General features: G+C 46.6%; 1 protein-coding gene across 1 annotated transcript in view; it reads right to left on the bottom strand.

The window, feature by feature from the left end:
- The window catches only part of LOC121863165 (proteoglycan 4-like), a 39301-nt gene extending 29046 nt beyond the window's left edge, over positions 1 to 10255 (bottom strand). The window contains exon 1 of the mRNA XM_042361652.1: positions 9850 to 10255. Within this exon, the coding sequence (XP_042217586.1) occupies positions 9850 to 10255 (406 nt within the window). The remainder of the gene's footprint in view (positions 1 to 9849) is intronic.
- Positions 10256 to 23579: the final 13324 nt, after the last annotated feature.

Genomic DNA, 23579 nt, shown 5'->3' with positions numbered 1-23579 from the left:
TTAACGTGTTTTACCTGGGTGGGGGTTAACAGTGTTTTACCTGGTGGGGGTTAACGATGTATATAAGGGTGTTTTAACGACTATTACTACCACTGTTACCGTGATAATTACAATAACCACCACAACAACAACTCCTCTCCATTCCGCTAAACTCTTTCTCTTCCTCTTCCTCTATCCCTCCCTCCCCTCCCTCCCTTTTCTTTTCTCTCTCCCATATCCTCCATTAGCTTCTTTTTTTCTCATCATCCTTTCCTTTTCCCCTGTTCCTTCCCTTACTTCTCTTTCTTTTTCACTTTCCCAGTTTACTCTCCTTCCTCTTCCGATTTCCATTTCTCCATCATTTTTTCCTCCTTCTCTCCCCCTTCTCTCCTTTTTTCCTTTTTCCCTTGCCTTATTCCTCTCTTTGTCCCTCTTCCTCCCATCCTCTTTCCTCTTCTACCCTATCCCCTCAACCCCCCCCCACCCCCCACCCCGCCCCCCCACCCCGCCCCCCACACCCCCTTCAGGCGGTTCTCCGGGGCCATTGTGACTCTTTGCCTCAGACATTACCTGCAACAGATTACGGTCGCCCTCGGGGTACACCTGCCTCCCGGGTACACCTGCCTCCCGGGTACACCTGCTGGGGGCGATGTAGGAGACCGGCTCCTCAGCATCAAAACACAGGTGATGCAGCTGTCAGCGTTACACAATAGCCAGATGTTCATTACCGATCACTAAACGACAGGTGTTGTAGCGACAGGTGTTACAGAACCAACAGACGATTGTTTTGTGTTATAGAACCGAGATTATAGAACCGACATGGTGTTATAGAGAACGTCAGGTACTGTAATTAACAACTCATTTACTCACATTAGTGGAACCGGTATGCAACAGGTATAATTACAGAACCGGACCAAAGCTGACTATATACCGTTATAGAACAGACAGAGAACCGGATTATCACCTCAGAATAGCATCCGATGCCTTAAATTACGGTTCTAAAGTCGTTAATTAAAGAACCGGAAGGTGTTTGGAGGTGACCGGTAAAAGAAGGTGAAGTACTGGTGGTTCTGAACCGTTAAGGAACCGATTATTTAAGAGGTTTGGTATTACTGTAGAACCGACAGAGAGAGAGAGAGAGAGAGAGAGAGAGAGAGAGATAGATAAAAGAGAAAGGGAGAGAGAAAGTAAGAAAAATCCGTAATCACTCGAAAGTAAGGCATGGGTGGTGATGGCTGGGTGACCTTTATAAATGTTAAAGCGAGTCAAAGAAGAGCGAGAGAGGAGAAGAGAGGAGAGGAGAGAAGAGAAAAGAGAAGAGGAGAGAAGAGGAAAGAGAAGAGAAGAGAAAAGAGAAAAGAGAAGAGAAGAGGAGAGATACTAGTAGAAATGTAAGAGAAAGTGACCTGACAAATTAACTGTACATCCAAAGGGAAAGATTCACATGGACCAAGATCCTTCTCTCTCTCTCTCTCTCTCTCTCTCTCTCTCTCTCTCTCTCTCTCTCTCTCTCTGGGGAAATGGCGGTGTTCATCTTAGGATCCAGAAAGGGGTGAAAATATATGAAACCCCGACATCATAAACAAATTACACACCCACACACGACAGTTCACTGGCCCTTCATATATAATTCCCAGACACACACACACACCCACACACACACACGCACACACACATACCCACACGTCTCTAAAGTAAAAACACGTTCATAAATAAATCACATAAGGCCATGTAAGTTCTATGATTGTACTGTACTTACACGTGATATCCTGCTAGTACTGAGTCTTTACTAGAGTTATTGGGTTAGTTATTAATGCATTCTTGTATATACCTTTGTGGGGATGTTTTTTTTTTTGTGTTTAGTCTGAGTTGGTGATTCGTTTAGTCTTGTTGGTGATTTATTTAATATTGTTGGTGATTCGTTTAGTATTGTTGGTGATTTATTTAGTATTGTTGGTGATTCGTTTAGTATTGTTGGTGATTCGTTTAGTATTGTTGGTGATTCGTTTAGTATTGTTGGTGATTCGTTTAGTATTGTTGGTGCTTTATTTAGTATTGTTGGTGATTCGTCTAGTATTGTTGGTGATTCGTTTAGTCTTGTTGGTGATTCGTTTAATATTGTTGGTGATTTATTTAGTATTGTTGGTGATTCGTTTAGTATTGTTGGTGATTCGTTTAGTCTTGTTGGTGATTTATTTAATATTGTTGGTGATTCATTTAGTCTTGTTGGTGATTCATTCAGCCTAATAGTTTGTGTTGTTGGTGATTCATTTATTGTTGAACCTAACCTAACCTAACCTAACCTTTTTTTCGAGGGGTTTGGTAACGATCGAGGAATTATTGTGTCTAGTGACGTGAGTAGATTGATAATTATGGGTGATTAGATAGATAGATAGCATGGGGCAATTAATTAACTTAGCTTAACTAGTTAACTTTGGAAATAATACTTAGCTACTTAGAAAAAATATCAAATAATATACTATAAGTCATTTGAGTATCCATTATAAAGTGTTTTAAGTTTGTAATGAAAAAGTCTGAGTTTAAACTTTTATTGACTATTATTTATTTGATATGTAAAATTCTTATCTTATCGTGATATAATTTTTCAAGTAAGAAAATGAAAAAAAAAGTTGAGTAAAAATAAAAAAGAAGTCGAGAATTTTTTTTATTATTTTTTCTCAAGATTTATTCACACCAAGGAAGTAGTGTCTCAGACTGCCTCACTATTCAACTACAGTGATCATTGACTCTTATGGAAAACATTTACACGATATTAAGTTATTTAGTCCACATAAAACTTTCCTTAAGCAAATTTAACACAGACTGGTTAACTTAATCGAAAATATTTTAATTTAATTATTTAATGTTAAAAAAAATCTCGTTAACTTAACTGAAAAAAAATGCAAATTAACTTAATTTCACTAGTAAAATTATAAACTTAATCACCCCAAGTCTGATAGGTAGAGAGAGAGAGAGAGAGAGAGAGAGAGAGCAGCTGCAGAACACTAGTAAACCCATCAGAACACCAGTAAACCCATCAGAACACCAGTAAACCCATCAGAACACCAGTAAACCCATCAGAACACCAGTAAACCCATCAGAACACCAGTAAACCCATCAGAACACTAGGGAAACATTTCACCTGTCGTTAGCCCACACAAGGCAGGCATCTGATAACGACAATAACAAGAACAACGACAATAACAAGAGCGGAGGAACACCACTGGCTGCCACGAACGGAAGTGACGACGACAACTTAAAAACGAGCCTACAAAAACGACGAATCTGGAGCCTCCACGACTAATATATATGATGGGGTAAACGGGCAACATGCAATTACCCTGTGATGTTGCAGCACCACGAGGAGAGAGAGAGAGAGAGAGAGAGAGAGAGAGAGAGGAAAGAAATGGAAGATGGAAGAAGTGAGGAAGAGAGAGAGAGAGAGAGAGAATGGAAGATGGAAGAAAGTGAGGAAGAGGAGAGAGAGAGAGAGATAGCCTGAGAGACAAAGGCAGAGAGAGACAGCGAGAGAGAGACAACGAGACAGAGAGAGAGAGAGAGAGAGAGAGAGAGAGAGAGAGAGAGAGAGAGAGAGAGAGGTGGTAGTGGCCTCACCTCCCGAGGGTTTCTGCAGACCGTGATGCTTCGGGCGGGTCATGTGGGAGGAGGAGGAGGAGGAGGAGGAGGAGGTTTTGTAATAATACGAGAAGAGGAGGAGGAAAGGAAGAAGAAGAATAGACGATAAATAAACAATGTATGATAGATAAAATCACACACACACACACACACACACACACACACACACACACACACACACACACACACACAATAAACAGGGCGACTTTTAACACCCTAAGATAACGCTCCTGTAACCAGATTATAAACACCCCGACAGCACCCGACAGCACCCGACAGGCAGGAAATAAGCTCGTGCGACAAGTTCCTCTCTCTTCTCTTATTGCACTATCCATCTACCAATAACTTATTCCTTCCAATCAGAGTAACCATAACATTACTACTATTACTACTGCTACCACCACGACTACTACTACCACCACTATTATTACCACTTCAACGACCACCACCACCACCACTACTACTACCACCACCACCACCCACTACCACCACCACCACCACCACCAACCACCACCACCACCACCACAACAATCACCACAACACACCACCACCACCACCACAACCAACTAATTACTACCACTACCACTAACTACCACCAACTAACCAACAATCAACCACCATCAATTACCACTCACCACCACCACCACCAATCAACAACACCACACTAACACAACTACAACACAACCACCACCAACCACCACCACCACCACTACCACCAATCATCAACTACTACCAATACCACCACCACCACCACCACCAATCTCACCACCACCACCAATTACCACTACCACTACCACCAACCACCAACAACCAACAACCACCAACCACCACCACTCACCACTCACCACCACCACCACCACTACCACCACCAACTCAACCACAACTAACCACCAACACCACACCACACACCACCACCACCACCACCACACCACCACCACCACCACCATCACCAACCATCAACCACCAACTACCACCACCACCACCACTACCACACCACTACCACCACCACAACCATCACTACCACCACACCACCACCACCACCAACTAACCACCAACTCACTACTCACCACCACTCACTACTCACCAACTACCAACCACCACCACCACCAACTCAACTACCACCACCACCAACCAATCACTACCACCACCACTCACCACCTACCACCACTACTATTACCACCACGACTACTACTACCACGACTACTACTACTACCACCACCACCACCACTACTACTACTACTACCACTACTACCAACAATTAATTACTACTACCACCACCAATACTAATACTACCACCACTACTACTACCACCACCACTACTACCACCACCACTACTGCTACTACCACCACCACTGCTACCACACACCACCACTACTACCACCACCACTACCACTAAAACTACTACCACCACCACCACCACCACTACCACCACCACCAATACCACCAACACCACTACCACCACACTACTTCAATTATCACTACCACCACCACTACTACCACCACTAATACACCACCACTACCACCATACTACCACCACCACTCACCACTAATATTACTACTACCACCACAACTACTACCACTACTACCACACTACTACTCACCACCACAACTACTACCACACTACTACCACCACAACAACTACTACCACACAGGGAATAAATCTTGTTTTTGTTGCCTCATCCATCTAACCATCTATCTACCTATCCCCTATCCTATCCCCTTTCTATCCTTCTATCCCCCTCACCTCCCACACCCTCCACCAACGTCGCCTCAGGGTAGAAGTCTCAGTTATTTACAACAGGTCATTCATGGGTTACCTCAGGATGCTCTGTAGAGATGCCCAAGGTGAAGCTGGCTAGTATGTATGTATGTATGTATGTATGTATGTATGTATGTATGTATGTATGTATGTATGTATGTATGTATGTATGTATGTATGTATGTATGTATGTATGTATGTATGTATGTATGTATGTATTGACGTATTAATGTGGGGTGCGTGTCCAGTGGGTATATCGTTCACTTCCTGGCCTAAGGGTAGCTGGTTCGATCTCGGGGCACCCCCAGTCCACCCAGCTGGAAACTGGTCCCTGACTTTGCAAATGGGAAAGTGTGGACTGTCAAATGCAGGTCTGGGTGGAGGAGGAGGAGGAGGAGGAGGAGGTGTAGGAGAACTAGGGGATTGTGGAGAAGGTGGAGGAGAAGAAAGTCGAGAGGTAGGAGGAGGAGGAGAAGAAGGTCAAAGAGGAGAAGGGAGGAGGAGGAGGGAGGAGGAGGAGGTCTGGGTGGAGGAGGTCTGGGTGGGAGGAGGGAGGTCTGGGTGGAGGAGGAGGAGGAGGAGGAGGTGTAGAAGGAGAAAGGAGGAGAACTAGGGGGTTGTGGAGAAGGGAGGAGAAGAAAGTCGAGAGGTAGGAGGAGGAGGAGGAGGAGAAGAAGGAGGTCAAAGAGGAAATGGAGGAGGAGGAGGAGGAGGAGGAGGAGGAGGTGTAGGGGGATTGAGGATGAGGAGAAAAAGAAAGAGGGTGAGAAGGAGAAAGAGGAGGAGGAGAGGAAAAAGAATGAGAAGGAGAGGAGGAGGAGGAGGAGGAGGAAGAGGCTTTAGAACCTGTCAAGAGCAGGAGAACGTGGAGTGAGAGGCAGACACAAACAGTATAGACAGAAAACAGACAGACAGACAGACAGAAACAGACAGACAGACAGACAGAAAAACAGGACAGACAGACAAAAAACAGACAGACAGACAGACAGAAAAAGACAGACAGACAGACAGAAAAACAGACAGACAGACAGACAAAAACAGACAGACAGACAGACAGAAACAGGCAGACAGAAAACAGACAGACACGAAAACAGACAGACAGACTGACAGAAAAAACAGACAGACAGACAGACAGAAAACAGACAGACTGACAGACAAAAACAGACAGACTGACAGACAAAAAACAGACAGACAGACAGAAAACAGACAGACAGCAAAACAGACAGACAGAAAACAGACAGACACGAAACAGACAGACAGAAACAGACAGACAGACAGACAGAAAACAGACAGAGAGACAGACAGAAAACAGACAGACTGACAGACAAAAACAGACAGACTGACAGAAAAAACAGACAGACTGACAAAAACAGACTGACTGACAGACAAAAACAGACAGACTGACAGACAAAAAACAGACAGACTGACAGACAAAAAACAGACAGACAGACAGAAAACAGACAGACAGCAAAACAGACAGACACGAAAGACAGACAAAAACAGATAGATAGACAGACAGACAGACAGACAGACAGACAGCTGGAAATTAAGAGCTGGACCATATGAAATCCAACCTATACTCTGTAGTTGCTTCCAGGCTCTATTGTTTTTTTTTACATGTTTAGCAAATTAGTATCATTAGGTTATTTTCCTATAAAATTACGTACCTGGTAATTGTATATTTTTTGTTTGTGAAGATATGGTGTTGGTGGAGCTTGGTGGTGGTGGTGTGGTGTTGTGGTGGTGTTGTGGTGGTGGTGGTGTTGTGGTGTGTGGTGTTGTGGTGGTGGTGGTGTTGTTGGTGGTGGTGTAGAGGTGGTGGTGTTGTGAGGTTGTGGTGGTGGTGGTGGTGGTGGTGGTGGTGGGGTTGTGGTGGGTGGGTGGTGTGGTGGTGGTGGTGGTGGTGTGGTGGTGTTGTGGGTGGTGGTGGTGGTGTAGGTGGTGGTGGTGTGGTTGTTGGTGGTGTTGTTGTTGGTGGTGGTGGTGTTGTGGTGGTGTTGTGGTGGTGTTGTTGGTGGTGGTGTTGTGGAGGTTGTGGTGGTGGTACTGCTGTTGTTGTTGTTGTTGTTGTCGTTTTAGTTTTTGTTGTTGATTTATGTTATTATTGTTTCTCTTGTTGGTGATTAGGTTTCATTTCATTGTATTCTATTATTATCCTTGTTATTATCGTTAATTTTAGTGTTATTATTATTGCTCTCTATTACCTCACTACGTACAGTACCCGCCTCTAATAACTTCAACACCTAGCACTTCACACTACAAACTACACAATTATTTAGATTATTCACTTAGATAAGACCTTGGGATTCGAACCATAGTCTTTTGTATCAATTGTCGACGCCACACATCAATACAGCAACGCCTTGGATATACAGGGTGACCAAAAATCATTACCCTATAAAACAGTATGGTCTCATGTTTAGTCAGGGTAATCGTTTATGGACATCCTGTATAAATATATTTTTTTGTCTTTTAATGCCAGAATTCCATAATAATAATAATGTGTTTATATATTGAGGTATCTGTCCAGTACAGTGTCTTGGTATTACGGTCCCCCAAGCCCTGCAGGTAAAGCATGGCGCACCTGTGGAGAAATTACATAGCCTTGATGTTGTTGTTGTTGTTGTTATTGTTCTTGTTTTCTTCTTGTTCTTCTTCTTTATGGTGGTGTTCTTGTTCTTCTTCTTCAGCCTGTCATTCTGGTATTACCGCTATAATTATTAAAGCCTTTCAGTTATTGGTTCAGAAATGTTGTATTCTGATGATTCTATTGGTTAGGTCAGGTCAGGTCATTTTAGGTTAGGTCAGGTCAGGTCAGGTCATTTTAGGTTAGGTCATGTTAGGTCATGTTAGGTTAGGTTAGGTTAGGTTAGGTTTAGGATGTAAAACAGGAGTCATATATTCTAATGACTGACCAAAATAATCAGGGATACAGACTAAACTAATCCTATGTTAACAAATTTCACCTGTTATCACCTTCATCATCTTCCTTCACCTGTTGTAAGCTCTAAAACAAACAACCCATGCAACAACAACAACAACAACTACAACAGAAGCAGCAACAAAACAACAACAACATCAGCAACAACACTAACAACAAATAACAACACCACCAACAACAACACTAACAACAACACACCAACAGCAACAATAATAGCAACAACAACAATCACACCACACTGTTGCAAATCCTGAAATATCTTCCTTGGAAACTGATAATTTCACGAGAAAGTGACTGGGAGTCCACAGTTTTAATAGCACAGAGAGTGAATTGTTGCTGATGATGGGGAGGGGGGAGCCAGGTGAGTGGGGAGGGGTATGTAAGGGGTGGGGAGTCACAGGAGTCAGTAGGGGTATGTGGAGGGTGGGGGAGCCAGGGGAATGTGGAGGTGGAGGGAGTCAGCAGAGCTGGGGTATGGTATGTGAGGGGTGGGGAGTCACAGGTGAGCCTGTAGGGGCATGTGGAGGGGTGGGGAGCCAGAGAGTCAGGGGTAGAAGGAGGAGTCACAGGTGAGCTGCAGGGTATGTGGGAGGGGTGGGGAGTCGTGTATGGAGGGGTGGAGGAGTCATGAGCTGCAAGGTGTGTGTGAGGGGTGGGGAGTCAGGAGGAGTCAGTAGGGGTATGAGGGGTGGGGGAGCCGCAGAGCTGTAGGAGTAAGAATTCAGGCGTTTGTGTAGCTCATCGTCGTGGTAATGTATGCAGCTTAAGTCACCATCTTCGTTTGTGGTTTATAGGGATGAAAAAAAAATATTAGCTCACCATCTATACGTAATGTGTTGAGACATAATGGAAATATAACTTAAACATCAACTAATTCCTTATGCAAAAAAAAAAATAATATTATACATTTCAATAATTCAATTAACGATCAAATTCACCACCTTCAATACCTTATGGAAAAAGAGAAAAAAAAATCCTCCACTTGGGTTCCTTTTACTTAAGAGGGCACTATCCCCGCTGGACGGTCCTACGCCTGAGTCCTTCAATTATGCACCATTTGCTAATTTACAGGAGGTGAACATGATTCCTCATGCGTGAGGGTAATGTAGCTCTGTCTCCGTCACTCACCTACCTCCACTCCACCACCCACTCCACCCACCCACCTCCAGCACCACACCTGAGAGAGAGGGATGGAGGATGGGGTGGGGGAGGAGGGATGAGGGTGGTGGGAGGGAGGAAGGGATGGGATGGAGGGAGGTATGGGGGAGGTGGGGTTGGTTGGGGGTAAGAAGGAGAGATGGGGTGGGAGGTGGGGGACATTTATACCACACAAGGCCATGGCTGGAGGTATTAACAGTTACCACAAGGGCGAGTTGATGCCTCCAGCCTCTCCCTCCACCTCCTTCTCACCTCCTTCATCTCCTTCACTCTTGCCTTCCTTTATTTACTGTTCCTCTTCTGTTCCATCTCCTATCCCTGTAGCCCTTCTTATCCCCCCTCCTCCTCTCTTTTTCTCTTAGTTCCACCTACCTGCCTTCCATCTCTTTCTCTGTTCCATCTCTTTCTTTGTTCCATCTCTTTCTCTGTTCCATCTCTTTCTTGTTCCATCTTTCTGTTCCATCTTTCTCTCTATTCTTTCTCTGTTCTCTCTTCTGTTCCATCTTTCTGTTCCATCTCTTTCTGTTCCATCTCTTTCTCTGTTCCATCTCTTTCTGTTCTCTCTTTTCTGTTCCATCTCTTTCTCTGTTCCATCTCTTTCTCTGTTCCCTCTCTTTCTCTGTTCCATCTCTTTCTGTTCCATCTCTTTCTCTGTTCCATCTCTTTCTCTGTTCCATCTCTTTCTCTGTTCCATCTTTCTCTGTTCCATCTCTTTCTCTGTTCCATCTCTTTCTCTGTTCCATCTCCGCCCCTCTCACTTCAACCTCTGTTCTTCTATACATGCCATCCCACTCTCCTCTTCTCTCCCTCTTCCATCTCCTTCATAGCTTTACCTCCTTCCTTCCTTCCTTATCACCTCCTTTAACTCCATCACCTTCCCTCCTCCTCTTCCCTCCCTCTTACTCTCCAATTCCAACACCTCCCTCTACCCTTCCTCCTCTCCTCCCTCTCCCTCAAATAGTGGGGAGAAGAGGATGACTTACTGGACAAGGGGAGGGGAGGAAGGGATGGGGAGGAGGAGGGAGGAGGACGATTTAAAAGGTATGGAGTGATTAGCCTCTCTAAAGTGCGTTTGTTTATCACCTGGCTGGTCGGGGTCTTAATTGAGTAGCACACAGGTAGGTCAAGGAACATTCACCTGTGTTTAATGTGAACTACAACAATTATCTGGTCGTTTGTGTTTGTTTGTTTGTTTGATTGATTGATGGTTCGTTTGTGGGTGTTTATTTATTTATTTTTTTATTAGAGGTGGTTAGGTTAGGTTAGGGGTAGGTTAGGTAGGGTAGGTTAGGTTAGGTTAGGTAGGAGTAGAGGTTAGGTCTTTATATTTAATTATCTTTTACTTCTCTCTCTCTCTCTCTCTCAAACGTTATTACATCCTCGAGGGGAAATATAAACATTAGAGACAAGAAGAAAAATACCTGTTTGTCACCTTAATTAATGTCTCTTTTTTTATAAGGTAATACCGGTCACCTGTATTACACCTGATTGATTCGATTTGGTTTATATTACCACTCTCTCTTTCTTCTCTCCAGACAGACAGAAGAGAGAGAGAGAGAGAGAGAGAGAGAGAGAGAGAGAGCAGCAAAAGGCAACAGTAAAGGTAGTCACTGTTCGTTTAACTTCTCACCAGAGGGCTCTGCTGACCGGAGAAGCTTAAGGCGGTCACTGCAAGAGGGGAGGGGGGTCACTTGAGAGGAGGAGGAGGGGGGAGGAGGAGGGTCACTGCAGGAGGGGGAGGGGCCACGGGAGGAGGAGGAGGAGGGGTGGAGGAGGGTCACTGCAGGGGGGGGAGGGTCACTGCAGGAGGGGAGGGGTCACTGCAGGGGGAGGGTCACTTGAGAGAAGGACGAGGGAAGGAGGAGGGCGCAGGGAGGGGAGGTCCAGGAGGGGGAGGTCACTTGAGAGAAGGACGAGGAGGAGGAGGAGAAGGAGGAGGTCACTGTTCAAGAGGGGAGGGGTCACTGCAGGAGGGGAGGTCACTGAGAGAAGGACGAGGGGAGGAGGAGGGTCACTGTGCAGGAAGGGGAGGGGTCACTGTGCTGGAGGGGGGAGGTCACTGCAGGAGGTGGGGGTCACTTGAGAGAAGGACGGAGGAGAAGGAGGAGGTCACTGTGCAGGAAGGGGGAGGTCACTGCAGGAGGGGGAGGGTCACTGAGAGAAGGACGAGAGAAGGAGGAGGGTCACTGTGCAGGAAGGGGAGGGTCACTGCAGGAGGGGGGAGGGTCACTGCAGGAGGGGGTGGGGGTCACTTGAGGGAGGACGAGGAGAAGGAGGAGGGTCACTGGCAGGAGGTGGGGAGGTCACTGCAGGAGGGGGGAGGAGTCACTTGAGAGAAGGAGGAAGAAGAAGAAAGGATTGTGGTGATTGTGGTTGGTGGTGAGGGAGGAAATGGTGGTGAGGGAGGAATGGTGGTGAGGGAGGAAATGGTAGTGTTGGTTGGTGATGGTGGTGGTGTTTGCGTCAAGAATACCTCATTACGCGTTGAGGTAAAAAAGTGATTCATATTGAAGTAACTTAAATGATGACATACATACATACATACATACATCGATACATACATACATACATACATACATACATACATACATACATACATACATACATACATCAATACATACATACATACATACACATAGTCAGACAGGTATTGGCCAAGGTCTCCTCAACTCTGACATTCTTTTTCTTCTTCAAAAAATTGGTGTCAGGTGTTCAGTGCATTCAATTAGTAGCAGACTTTTACCTGTGAGCCAAACGAGTTTATTATAATACCCCCTGGAAGAATAACACACACACACACACACACACACACACACACACACACACACACACACACACACACACACACACACACACACACACACACACACTTGCCGCTACAGAGAGAGAGAGAGAGAGAGAGACAAACTGGATCGACTTTGTAATATGATCAAAAGGAAAGTTCTTTGTTACTCTCACCGGAAACTGTTATGAAAAAATAATAATAAAAAAAGCCTTAGATAAACAGGGGACCGTATCTCTTATGAGTTATATTGCCTCACAGGTATTGTTGATTAACAATATGAATTTACCTGGTTATCCACCTGCCCACACCACTCCCTCCTCTTACTACTCTTTCTCCTCCTCCTACTTCTACTGTTCTTAACTCTTTCTCCTACCTCCTCCTCTTCCTCCTTCCACTCTTCCTTCCTCCTCCTCTCTTTTGTTTGTATTGGTAGTTGTGGTGGTGAGGAGCGATTGTGATTTTGATCTCCTCCTCTACCTATACCTCCTCATCTACCTCCCTCCCTCACCTCCCACCCTCCTTACTCCACCCCTCTGCGGGCTCTCCACTTCCCTTTGCTTCCATCTCTACCTCTTTCTTCCGTTTCTTTCCTCCCACTCTCCTCCTCCCTCCCTCCCTCCTCTCTCTCCCTCTCTCCGTTACCTCAGGTGATGTGTTGGCCCAGAGGGTGAGCTGTGTTGATTGTTCTTGGTGTTGTGTGTGTGTGTGTGTGTGTGTGTGTGTGTATCGATAACCTGTCCATCTGTCAATCCGACGTCCTGTTTGTCTTACACACACACACACACACACACACACACACACACACACACACATTGAACACTACACAGTAACCATTCCGTAGAAATTAAAAGCGACAGATTATAATACCTACACAAGACCTGGGTGACTGGGTATAGGTGAGTGGGCGGAATAAGTGGGTGATAGGTGGGTGGTAAGGAGGGTGGATGGGTTGAATAAATGGGAAGCTGGGTGAGTGGATAGAGGGTGAATGAGCACGTGGGTGAGTGGGAGATGATGGCTGGGATGGGGGGTGGGGGTGGGTGGTGGGTGGGTGGATGGTGGGGAGGAACTTGGTACATTCATCAAGAGACCACACCGTCATCTAATACGCTAATGATGGCAGGAAAAGAAGGATGAAGAATGCCTGAGAGGTGTCAAGATAAGGGGTGAAGGGGGTGGGAAGGGGAGAGAGGGTAGTGAGAGTGGTGGAAGAGGTGTCAAGGATAGGGGGATGGAAGAGGGTGGAAAAGAGAGGTGGAGGGTGTTGGAAGAGGAAGGAATAAGGGAGATGGTAGAAAATTGGTGAGAGTAAGAACTGAGAGTGGTGGAACAGGCAAGATATAGGGATGGTGTAATAACTGCGGGATGAGGGATGGTAATACAAAGAGGACTGGAAAAATAAAAAGAATACCCAGGACACAATACTGTACGTACCCATTTAAAACCTGGGCATATACCTTACCCACCCTCAATATTATATCACATATTGAAGTCATTTCCTGCCCTGACACAAGGTAGGTGCCGGACAGGTGTTGGTCGACTGGGTGATTAAAATGCAGGTACCTGGTGGGTTACCTTCACTGCCTCCTGAATATTAACGTGTGTAGTCCTACCTAATGGCTGCTTCATCTTACTCAATACTGTATTCTTATTATGCTGGGTGAACAAGGTTGGTGGTGTACAAGGGGTGAACAAGGTGGTGTACAAGGGGTGTACAAGGTGGTGGTGTACAAGGGGGTGTACAAGGTGGTACAAGGGGGTGAACAAGGTGGTGTACAAGGTGGTGGTGTACAAGGGGTGTACAAGGTGGTGTGTACATGGAGGGTACATGGGGGTGTACAAGGTGGTGGTGTACAAGGTGGGAACAAGGTGGTGGTGTTCAAGGTGGTGGTGTACAAGGTGGTGTGATCAAGAGGGGGGGTGTTCAAGGTGTGGTGTACAAGGTGGTGTGATCAAGAGGGGTGGTGTTCAAGGTGTGGTGTACAAGGTGGTGTGATCAAGAGGGGTGGTGTTCAAGGTGTGGTGTACAAGGGGTGACACCACAAAGACAGACACAGACAAAGGCAGATTCTTTAGTAGTTTTGTCTCTCTCTCTCTCTCTCTCTCTCTCTCTCTCTCTCTCTCTCTCTCTCTCTCTCTCTCTCTGAGCATAGTTGAACACTTGAATTTTTCCCTATCAATTCCTGCTATAAATATCAATAACAACTAAAAATACAAGAACAAAATAAATGAACAAAATATAAAAGAATCATAGGAGATTATTGAGTGTTAAATCCCATCGAATCTTGAGTATAAGCGACCAGATAGAGACTTAAATGCCAAGGAACCGAAATATAAACGATCAAATACAATTAAATGCCGAGTAACCGGAGTATAAGCGACCACGAACACATGTGAATGTTAAGGCGTCTAACTCCACTCCCCTTCCATCCCGCTAGGAACGACACTGAACTAAACCAACTAATCTTTTTTGATGATCTGGCTTGGAGAGAGAGAGAGAGTTTTTTTTTTCCCCGGGGAGAATATAATCTGTAAAATACTCACGAGAGAGTGTTGTAATATCTGAGTACATCATTATAGAGGAAAGACAGAGTGAAAGCGGGTTTCCTGTGATGCCCGAAGCCTTAGTGTGTTTTTGTTTTGGGGACTACGAGCGTATTTTATTTTTCTTCTTTTCTATTGGTCACCTTAGCGTAACTCAGAAGAAAGTTTGTAAATAAATAGATAGAGAGGCACACGTAGGTATATATAGATATGTAGATTGATATGTAGATAGAGAGATTGATAATATAGATAGATAAATAGAATAGTAACTAGCTGTCTACCTCAGTTAGTGTCATCAAGGAAAACAATCGCGGAGATTTAATCGCTAATGAGAGATGACCTGAAGATGATGATGGGTAAACCGGGTCAGTGTTCCTCCTCCTCTGCCTCACCTATACCATCCTACACCCTCCTCCTCCTCCTCCTCTTCGTCCTCCTCCTCCTCCTATTCCTCATCCTCTTCATCCCCACTTTCTTCTCCTCCTCCTCCTCCCTTCCCTTCTTCTCCTCCTCCTCCTCATCCCCCTTCACCACCCTCCTCTTCTTCTCCTCCAACACCACCATCTATCTTCCTCTCCTTCAACCAATGCTTTAAAATTCTTCACGTTGCTGTTCGTCCTGGAATTCGTATTGATTCTCTGGGCTGGAACGAGAACCACATTCTACCAGGCCTCGTGTTAATGTTTCCAGCCAGTCCTGGAAGACGTACTGGGAGGTGGGTTAAAGTAGCCGTCATTACTCGGAGCACCGGCCTGAAGGAGGAACACGAGGACTGAAGGAGGAACACGGGGCCTGAAGGAGGAACACGGGGCCTGAAGGAGGAACACGAGGCCTGAAGGAGGAACACGAGGAGGCCTGAAGGAGGAACACGAGGACTGGAAAGAGGAGCAACACGAGGCCTGGAAGGAGGAACACGAGGACTGAAGGAGGAACACGAGGACTGAAGGAGGAACACGGGGCCTGAAGGAGGAGCACGAGGACTGAAGGAGGAACACGAGGACTGAAGGAGGAACATAGGGCCTGAAGGAGGAACACAAGGCCTAAAGGAGGAACATAGGGCCTGAAGGAGGAACACAGGAGGCCCCTCGGCATGACCCCCAGTCTTTATTCAGGGGTCATCGAAAAAGAATACCCGGATTATTATTATTTCTTCTTCTTCTTCTTCTTCTTCTTCTTCTTCTTCTTCTTCTTCTTCTTCTTCTTCTTCTTCTTCTTCTTCTTCTTCTTCTTCTTCTTCTTCTTCTTCTTCTTCTTCTTCTTCTTCTTCTTCTTCTTCTTCTTCTTCTTCTTCTTCTTCTTCTTCTTCTTCTTCTTCTTCTTCTTCTTCTTCTTCTTCTTCTTCTTCTTCTTCTTCTTCTTCTTCTTCTTCTTCTTCTTCTTCTTCTTCTTCTTCTTCTTCTTCTTCTTCTTCTTCTTCTTCTTCTTCTTCTTCTTCTTCTTCTTCTTCTTCTTCTTCTTCTTCTTCTTCTTCTTCTTCTCTATTCTTCTTCTTCTTCTTCTTCTTCTTCTTCTTTCTTCTTCTTCTTCCTTCTTCTTCCTTCAACCTTCTTCTTCTTCTTCTTCTTCTTCTTCTTCTTCCTTCTTTTTCTTCTTCTTCTTCTTCTTCTTCTTCTTCTTCTTCTTCTTCTTCTTCTTCTTCTTCTTCTTCTTCTTCTTCTTCTTCTTCTTCTTCTTCTTCTTCTTCTTCTTCTTCTTCTTCTTCTTCTTCTTCTTCTTCTTCTTCTTCTTCTTCTTCTTCTTTTTCTTCTTCTTCTTCTTCCTTCTTCTTCTTCTTCTTCTTCTTCTTCTTCTTCTTCTTCTTCTTCTTCTTCTTCTTCTTCTTCTTCTTCTTCTTCTTCTTCTTCTTCTTCTTCTTCTTCTTCTTCTTCTTCTTCTTTTCTTCTTCTTCTTCTTCTTCTTCTTCTTCTTCTTCTTCTTCTTCTTCTTCTTCTTCTTCTTCTTCTTCATCTATTTCTTCTTCCAACAGCGTGACATTGATTTCACGTATCCCAATTTCTTCCAGATTAGCGGCAGCCTAAGAACCTACCACTATTACTACTACTACCACCACCTCTGTCACCACCGACTCTTACCACTACTACCACCAACACTATTACTACTACCAACTCTACCACCACCTTTGTCACCCTACTACCTCCAACACTACTACCACCACTTCTATCACCACAACTACCACCACGACTCTTACCACTACTACCACCACCAACACTACTACCACCAACACTACTACCACCAACACTACTACCACCACTTTCCACCTCTATCACCACCTCTATCACCACCACTACCTCCACCACCACCACCACTACGACACAATACTACTACCACCACCACCACCTCATTATGACTCGTGTTCCAACTACCACAACCGCATACATCCACTACCACCCAAGACGACCACAGTACCCGCACACCATGCCTTGGGTCACCATTACCACTGTGACATCAACAGGTTATTATCCCAAGGTCATCAAAACCATAACACCTTCATCTCATTATACCGAGGGGCACCATCACCACCTAGCCAGACACCACTACACTACACAACACACCATCACAGTACCACACACACACCACCTACCCACACTATAACAACATCACACACATCACCACCTACCCACACTATCACAGTACCACACACATCACCTACCCACACTATCACAGCACCACACACCACCACACACTATCACAGCACCACACAATCACCACCTACCCACACTATAACAACATCACACACATCACCACCTACCCACACTATCACAGCACCACACATCACCTACCCACACACTATCACAGCACCACACCACCACCTACCCACTATCACCGCACCACACACATCACCTACCCACACTAAACATCACACACATCACCACCTACCCCACATCACCACCTACCCACACTATCACAGCACCACACACACACCTACCCACACTATCACAGCACCACACATCACCACCTACCCACTATAACAACATCACACACTCACCACCTACCCACACTATCACAGCACCACACACATCACCACCTACCCTATCACAGCACCACACCCACCACCTACCCCACACTATCACCACACCACACACACACACACCTACCCACACTATCACAGCACCACACACCACCACCTACCCACACTATCACAGCACCACACATCACCACCTACCCACACACTATCACCACACCACACACACACACCACCTACCCACACTATCCCAGTACCACACACACACACCACCTACCCACACTATACACACACACACATCACCACCTACCCACACTATCACAACCACACATCCACCTACCCACACTACACACCACACACACTATCACAGCACCACACATCACCACCTACCCACACTATCACAGCACCACACATCACCACCTACCCCACACTATCAGCACCACACACCACCACCTACCCACACTATCACCGCACCACACACACACACCACCTACCCCACACTATCACAGCACCACACACCACCTACCCACACTATCACAGCACCACACACACCACCTACACACTATCACAGCACCACACATCACCACCTACCCACACTATCCACACCACACATCACCACCTACCCACACTATCACAGCACCACACACCACCACCTACCCACACACTATCACCGCACCACACACACACCTACCCACCTATCACAGCACCACACACCACCCCCACACTATCACAGCACCACACATCACCACCTACCCACACTATCACAACACCACACACATCACCACCTACCCACACCATCACAGCACCACCACACCATTACCACACCACCACACCATTACCACACCACCACACCACCCAGGGCACCGCTGTTCCTGCCTCTTTGTCTGTGGTTTTTCACCGTCAGGGGTATCACGGGTAATTTGGTGTCTCGTAGGGCTAAGAGGGCACGAGGGAGATAAGATCAGGGATGCCATATGCCCCACGGCTCCCCCACCACGGCCAGGCACCTCACCGCAGTGCACGGGGCCCCAGGCGTTGTGCCCCGGACCTCAGGGGCAGGTAAGGCTGGAGGGGCCAGATGAGGACTGGTGGCTGTGGTGAAGGTACAAAGGTCTCAGAGGGGTAGAAGTGAGGGGAGGAGGATGCAGCAGGGGGGCAGATGCTGGTAAGGGTGTATGATGGTATGGATGTGGGAGAGGAGGAGGAGGAAGGTAAAGATGGGGAGGAAGAGGCGGCCCATTCACAGTTGGGTGGACTTGGGGCACCTCGATTACGTCTTTTTATGTGTATATAACTTTTCTCTTAAGTCCCCATCTTCTCTCACCTCCATTCCCTTCCTTAGCATCATACCCCCCCCTCCCACCTCCCCTCCTCCTCCTTATTCCCCCAATTTTCTCAGACAAATATTCCCAAATCTTCCCTTACCTCACTCACACTTCATCCTCTCTCCTCCCTACCCCATTACCCTCACTCACACTTCATCCTCTCCTCCCCTACCCCATTACCATCACTCACCTTCATCCTCTCTCTACCCCATTACCCTCACTCACACTTCATCCCTCTCCTCCCCTACCCCATACCCTCCTCACACTTCATCCTCTCCTCCCCTACCCCATTACCTCACTCACACTTCTCCTCTCTCCTTCCCCATTACCCTCCTCACACTTCATCCTCCTCCCCTACCCCATTCACAATGTGTTTTGCTCGTAACAAGGCTAATAAAATGCTTGGGTTCATACAAAGGAGTGCTTGTTACAAGACTAGCGAGTCATCCTAAAACTGTATCTTGCGCTTGTGGGCCACACCTGGATTACGCAGTTCAATTCTGGTCACCGTACTACAGGTGGATATAGAATCCTTGGAAAAATTCAGAGAGAAACAAAATTAATCCGGGCTTTAGGAACCTTGGTATAGAGACAGATTAGCATCTTAATCTCTGCACTCCTCGAGAGACGTAGAGTGAAGGGCGTTATGATCAGAGTATGAAAATGGAAGTCAGGGCTAAACAAGGGGACATAACAAAAGTACTCAAACTATCCAACCGGGCGAACTCGTAACAATGGTTTTAAATTAGACAAATTTAGAATTAGGCGCGAAATAGGTAAACATTGGTTTGGTAACGGAGTAGTGGACGACTGGAACAAGTTACCAAACATCATCATTAACTCGAATACGGTGGATAGCTTCAAACATAGGTTGGATGTGATATATGAGCGATAGGGTTGGGTGTAAATAGAACTACCCAGTATGGATATAGGCCCACTTGCAGTTTCCTCCATTATTATGTTCTTATGTTCTTATTCCTCTTTTCTTCCTCCACACTTCATCGTCTCCTTCCCTACCCACTCCTCTTTTCTTCCCCACCTTCATCCTCTCCTTCCCTACCCCTCCTCTTTTCTTCCCCACACTTCATCCTCTCTTCCCTACCCCTCCCTCTTTCTTCCCCCACACTTCATCCTCTTCCCAACCCCCCCTCTTTTCTTCCCCTTCATTCTCTCCTTCCCAACCCCTCCCTCTTCCTTCCCCCCTTCATCCTCTCCTTCCCAACCCCTCCCCTCTTTCCTTCCCCACTTCATCCTCCTTTAACCCCCCTCCGCTCTTTCCTTCCCCACTTCATCCTCTCCTTCTTACTCCCCTCTTTTCTTCCCCCTTCATCCTCTCCTTTACCCCTCCCCTCTTTCTTCCCCACTTCATCCTCTCCTTCCCTACCCCTCCCCTCTTTTCTTCCCCACACTTCATCTCCTTCCACCTCCCCTCTTTTCTTCCCCACTTCATCCTCCTTCCCCCTCCTCCTCTTTCCTTCCCCCTTCATCCTCCTTCCTCCCCTCCTCTCTCTCCCCCCCCTCCCCCCCTCCCACAGTCATGGTTTACGTGTGTGGGGGTCATTTTATCAGGCTGTTGTGCCGGGAATAATGGCTGAGGTCAGGGGGGCGCGTGTCAGTGACCTTTGCCCCCACTTCCCTTCCCCCTCCTACCCCCCCATCGCTAACAATCACCTCTCAGCCTTGCAAAACCAACCTCGTTTTTACATCACCACCGTAAATCAGGGTGAAATTCATCATGGTGTGCGCGTTCGTGCAGTGAATCGGATTTGTGATTCGTTCTTGTTTTCCTGATCGAGGATTTAGAAGAAGTAGTGTGTGTGTGTGTGTGTGTGTGTGTGTCCTCATCTTGTTTGTATATTAATTATTAAAGTTGTTACGTTCGAGGTGTGTTAAAGGGGCGACAAAGCACCATCTAGCAGCGGGCGGGTGTGTGGGGGTCGTGCAGGGATAGCGAGGGTCATCCGAGAGTAATAGAGGGGGGTTGGAAAGATGAGTGTGAGGAGTCAGGGTACAGTGACCTTCTCCTCCATCCCCCTCCATCTCCTTCCTCCAGGTTGCCGACACTTACCACTAGTTGTCACGTAAACACCTCGACTTTACCAGCTGCAGTAAATATTTCCACCCGGTTCATTTTATTTACTTTTTGGATGGAATTCGGTTTGGTCTTTTTTTGGGGAGGAGGAATCTTTGTTGCTGTATCGTGACGGGGAGGAAAGTAGTGTTGGTGAGGGAAAAAAATAGATGCATACAACAAGACCCTCAGTCGTTGAGGAAGAAAAGTCCTACAAAAATTTCCTTCTCTTTCCCATTTCCTCCTCTCCCTCCTCCTTTTCTTCACTAGCTACTTCTTCTCCTCCTCCTCTATCTCCTCCTCCTCCTCCTCCTCCTCCTCCAGCAGAGAGATGGTCGTCGTGAACTTTGCTGCCATTTTTCACGCGGGTTCAGTCTCCTTATCCTCTCCCCTTTTGTCCTTCCTCTCCTCTTCCTCTCATCCCTTTCTCCCCCTTTCTTACCTCTCACCTTCCTCTCATCTTCGTCTCCTCCTTTTCCCCTTCACCTCCATCCTCCCCCCTTATCCACTTCTTCTCTTCCTCTTATTTATCTCATTCTCTTTCTCCTCTCCTTCCCTACATCTCCTTTCCCTCACCTCTTCTTGACCCACCCCCCCCCCTCCTTTTCTCTCAACCTCCAGGAAGTCTCTCAGAACTTTATTTAAAATCCTTGGGTCACCGTCACCGTCAGCATCACCGTCAGCATCAGCATCCGTCAGCGTCACCGTCACCACCTGGAGAGTTTGTGGTAAATTTCGCTGCCATTTTTAACGTTGGTCAATCTTCCCTCAACCTATCTCCATCTCCCCCCCTCCTCCCCTCCCCTCACCTCCCCTCTCCTCCAATCCAGGAAGCCAGTGAGAACCTTATTTCAATCTTGCCGGGGCCACGTCCTTCTTGCAGAAGGGTGGCGGACGAGTTCACCGGAAAATGGAACAGGGTCACATGGGAGGGTCGAGATGGGGCCGACGTGTGTGTGCAGGGGGGTGGTGGTGATTGTACGCTGCGTCTCTGGGGTTTCACCGAGATAGAGGTGGGGGGAGGTCAGGGTGTGGAGGGATGAGAGGAGGGAGGTAGGGGATAAGAGAGAGGGGTGAGATATCTCGAGATACGTCGTGGCAAATGGACAATTTGATTCAATTGGTATCATTAGTAGGTTTGGGGAGGTTGGGGGGTGTGTTAGAAGCTATATGAAGGTGAGGAGGATGATATGATCTCTCTCTCTCTCTCTCAGATGTTTTCAATCATTTTTTTAATTCCCCCTTCCTCCTCCTCCTTCTCTTCTTCTTCCTCCTCCTCCTCCTCTTCTTCTTCTTCCTCCTCCCCCTCTTCTTCTTCTTCTTCCTCCTCCCCTTCTTCTTCCTCCTCCTCCCCTTCTTCTTCCTCCTCCTCCTCCTCCTCCTCTCCTCCTCCTCTCCTCCTCCTCCCTTGAACCCTTTGACACACACGTGCTTAAGTGCATTAAGTACCTCCCCCTGTCCCACAACAAGGGCGTGACCTTCCCTCTTCTGTCATCCAGCCCCTCCACCGCCCCGTTACCTCTCTACTCACCGGCTTCCGACGCACGTAGCAATAACATTGATCAGCTGTTAAGATGACGTCATATCAAAACACAGGATTTTTGTTTCCGATTAGAGAGAGAGAGAGAGAGAGAGCGTATATATTTTTATATGTATGTGTATGTGAGAGTAAGTGTGTGTGTGTGTGTGTGTGTGTGTGTGTGTGTGTGTGTGTGTGTGTGTGTGTGTGTGTGTGTGTGTGTGTGTGTGTGTGTGTGTGTGTGTGTGTGTGTATAATACTAAAATAATAATAATGAACGGCACTATTAATAGAGTTGCAGCCGGTGGCTGAAAATATACACCTACATGTGATTTTGACTATATATACGTTCAATACATTTACAGGGCTGTACAGTACATAAATCAGGAGCTGTTTATTATTTGTAATAGATGGGATGGTGCTGTTCTTATATCTATCAGTGTTGGCTCTTATGGGTTGAATTTTGTTAGTGGCGGACTGCACGTGGTGGGTGGGGACTGCCGGTGGCGGTGGGTGGCGATGATGAGGGGATGGTTGCAATAGTCACTGCCAAACCCTGCTAGTGAGGCGGTGGAGGTACTGAGAGATGGCATTTCCGGGGTGGAGAGGCGTTGTTGTAGCTCAGGGTAGTCTGCGCCGAGCATGATTCTGCGGCCCTCTTCTGTACCTTCTCTAGCTGACGTTGTTGGGTGGCGTTGAGAAGACGACCAGGCTGGTGACGCATACATTAATTTGGGAAGATGAAATGCGTTGTAGATGGTCCTCAGCTCTGGCGTGGGTGTCCCAAGTGACCTGAGTCGTCGTAGCATGTAAGTGGGTCCGAGGCTGTCTTGGTGATGGTGTTTACATGGGCTTCCAGTCAGTTTGTGGTCTATAGTTACTACCAGGAGTTTGGCAAAC

This window comes from Homarus americanus, unplaced genomic scaffold (genome assembly GCF_018991925.1).
Source record: "Homarus americanus isolate GMGI-L3 unplaced genomic scaffold, GMGI_Hamer_2.0 scaffold16558, whole genome shotgun sequence".
Classification (NCBI taxonomy): Eukaryota; Metazoa; Arthropoda; class Malacostraca; order Decapoda; family Nephropidae; genus Homarus; species Homarus americanus.
The sequence above is the reverse complement of the archived record's forward strand: the minus strand, read 5'-3'. Positions and strand labels throughout refer to the sequence as shown.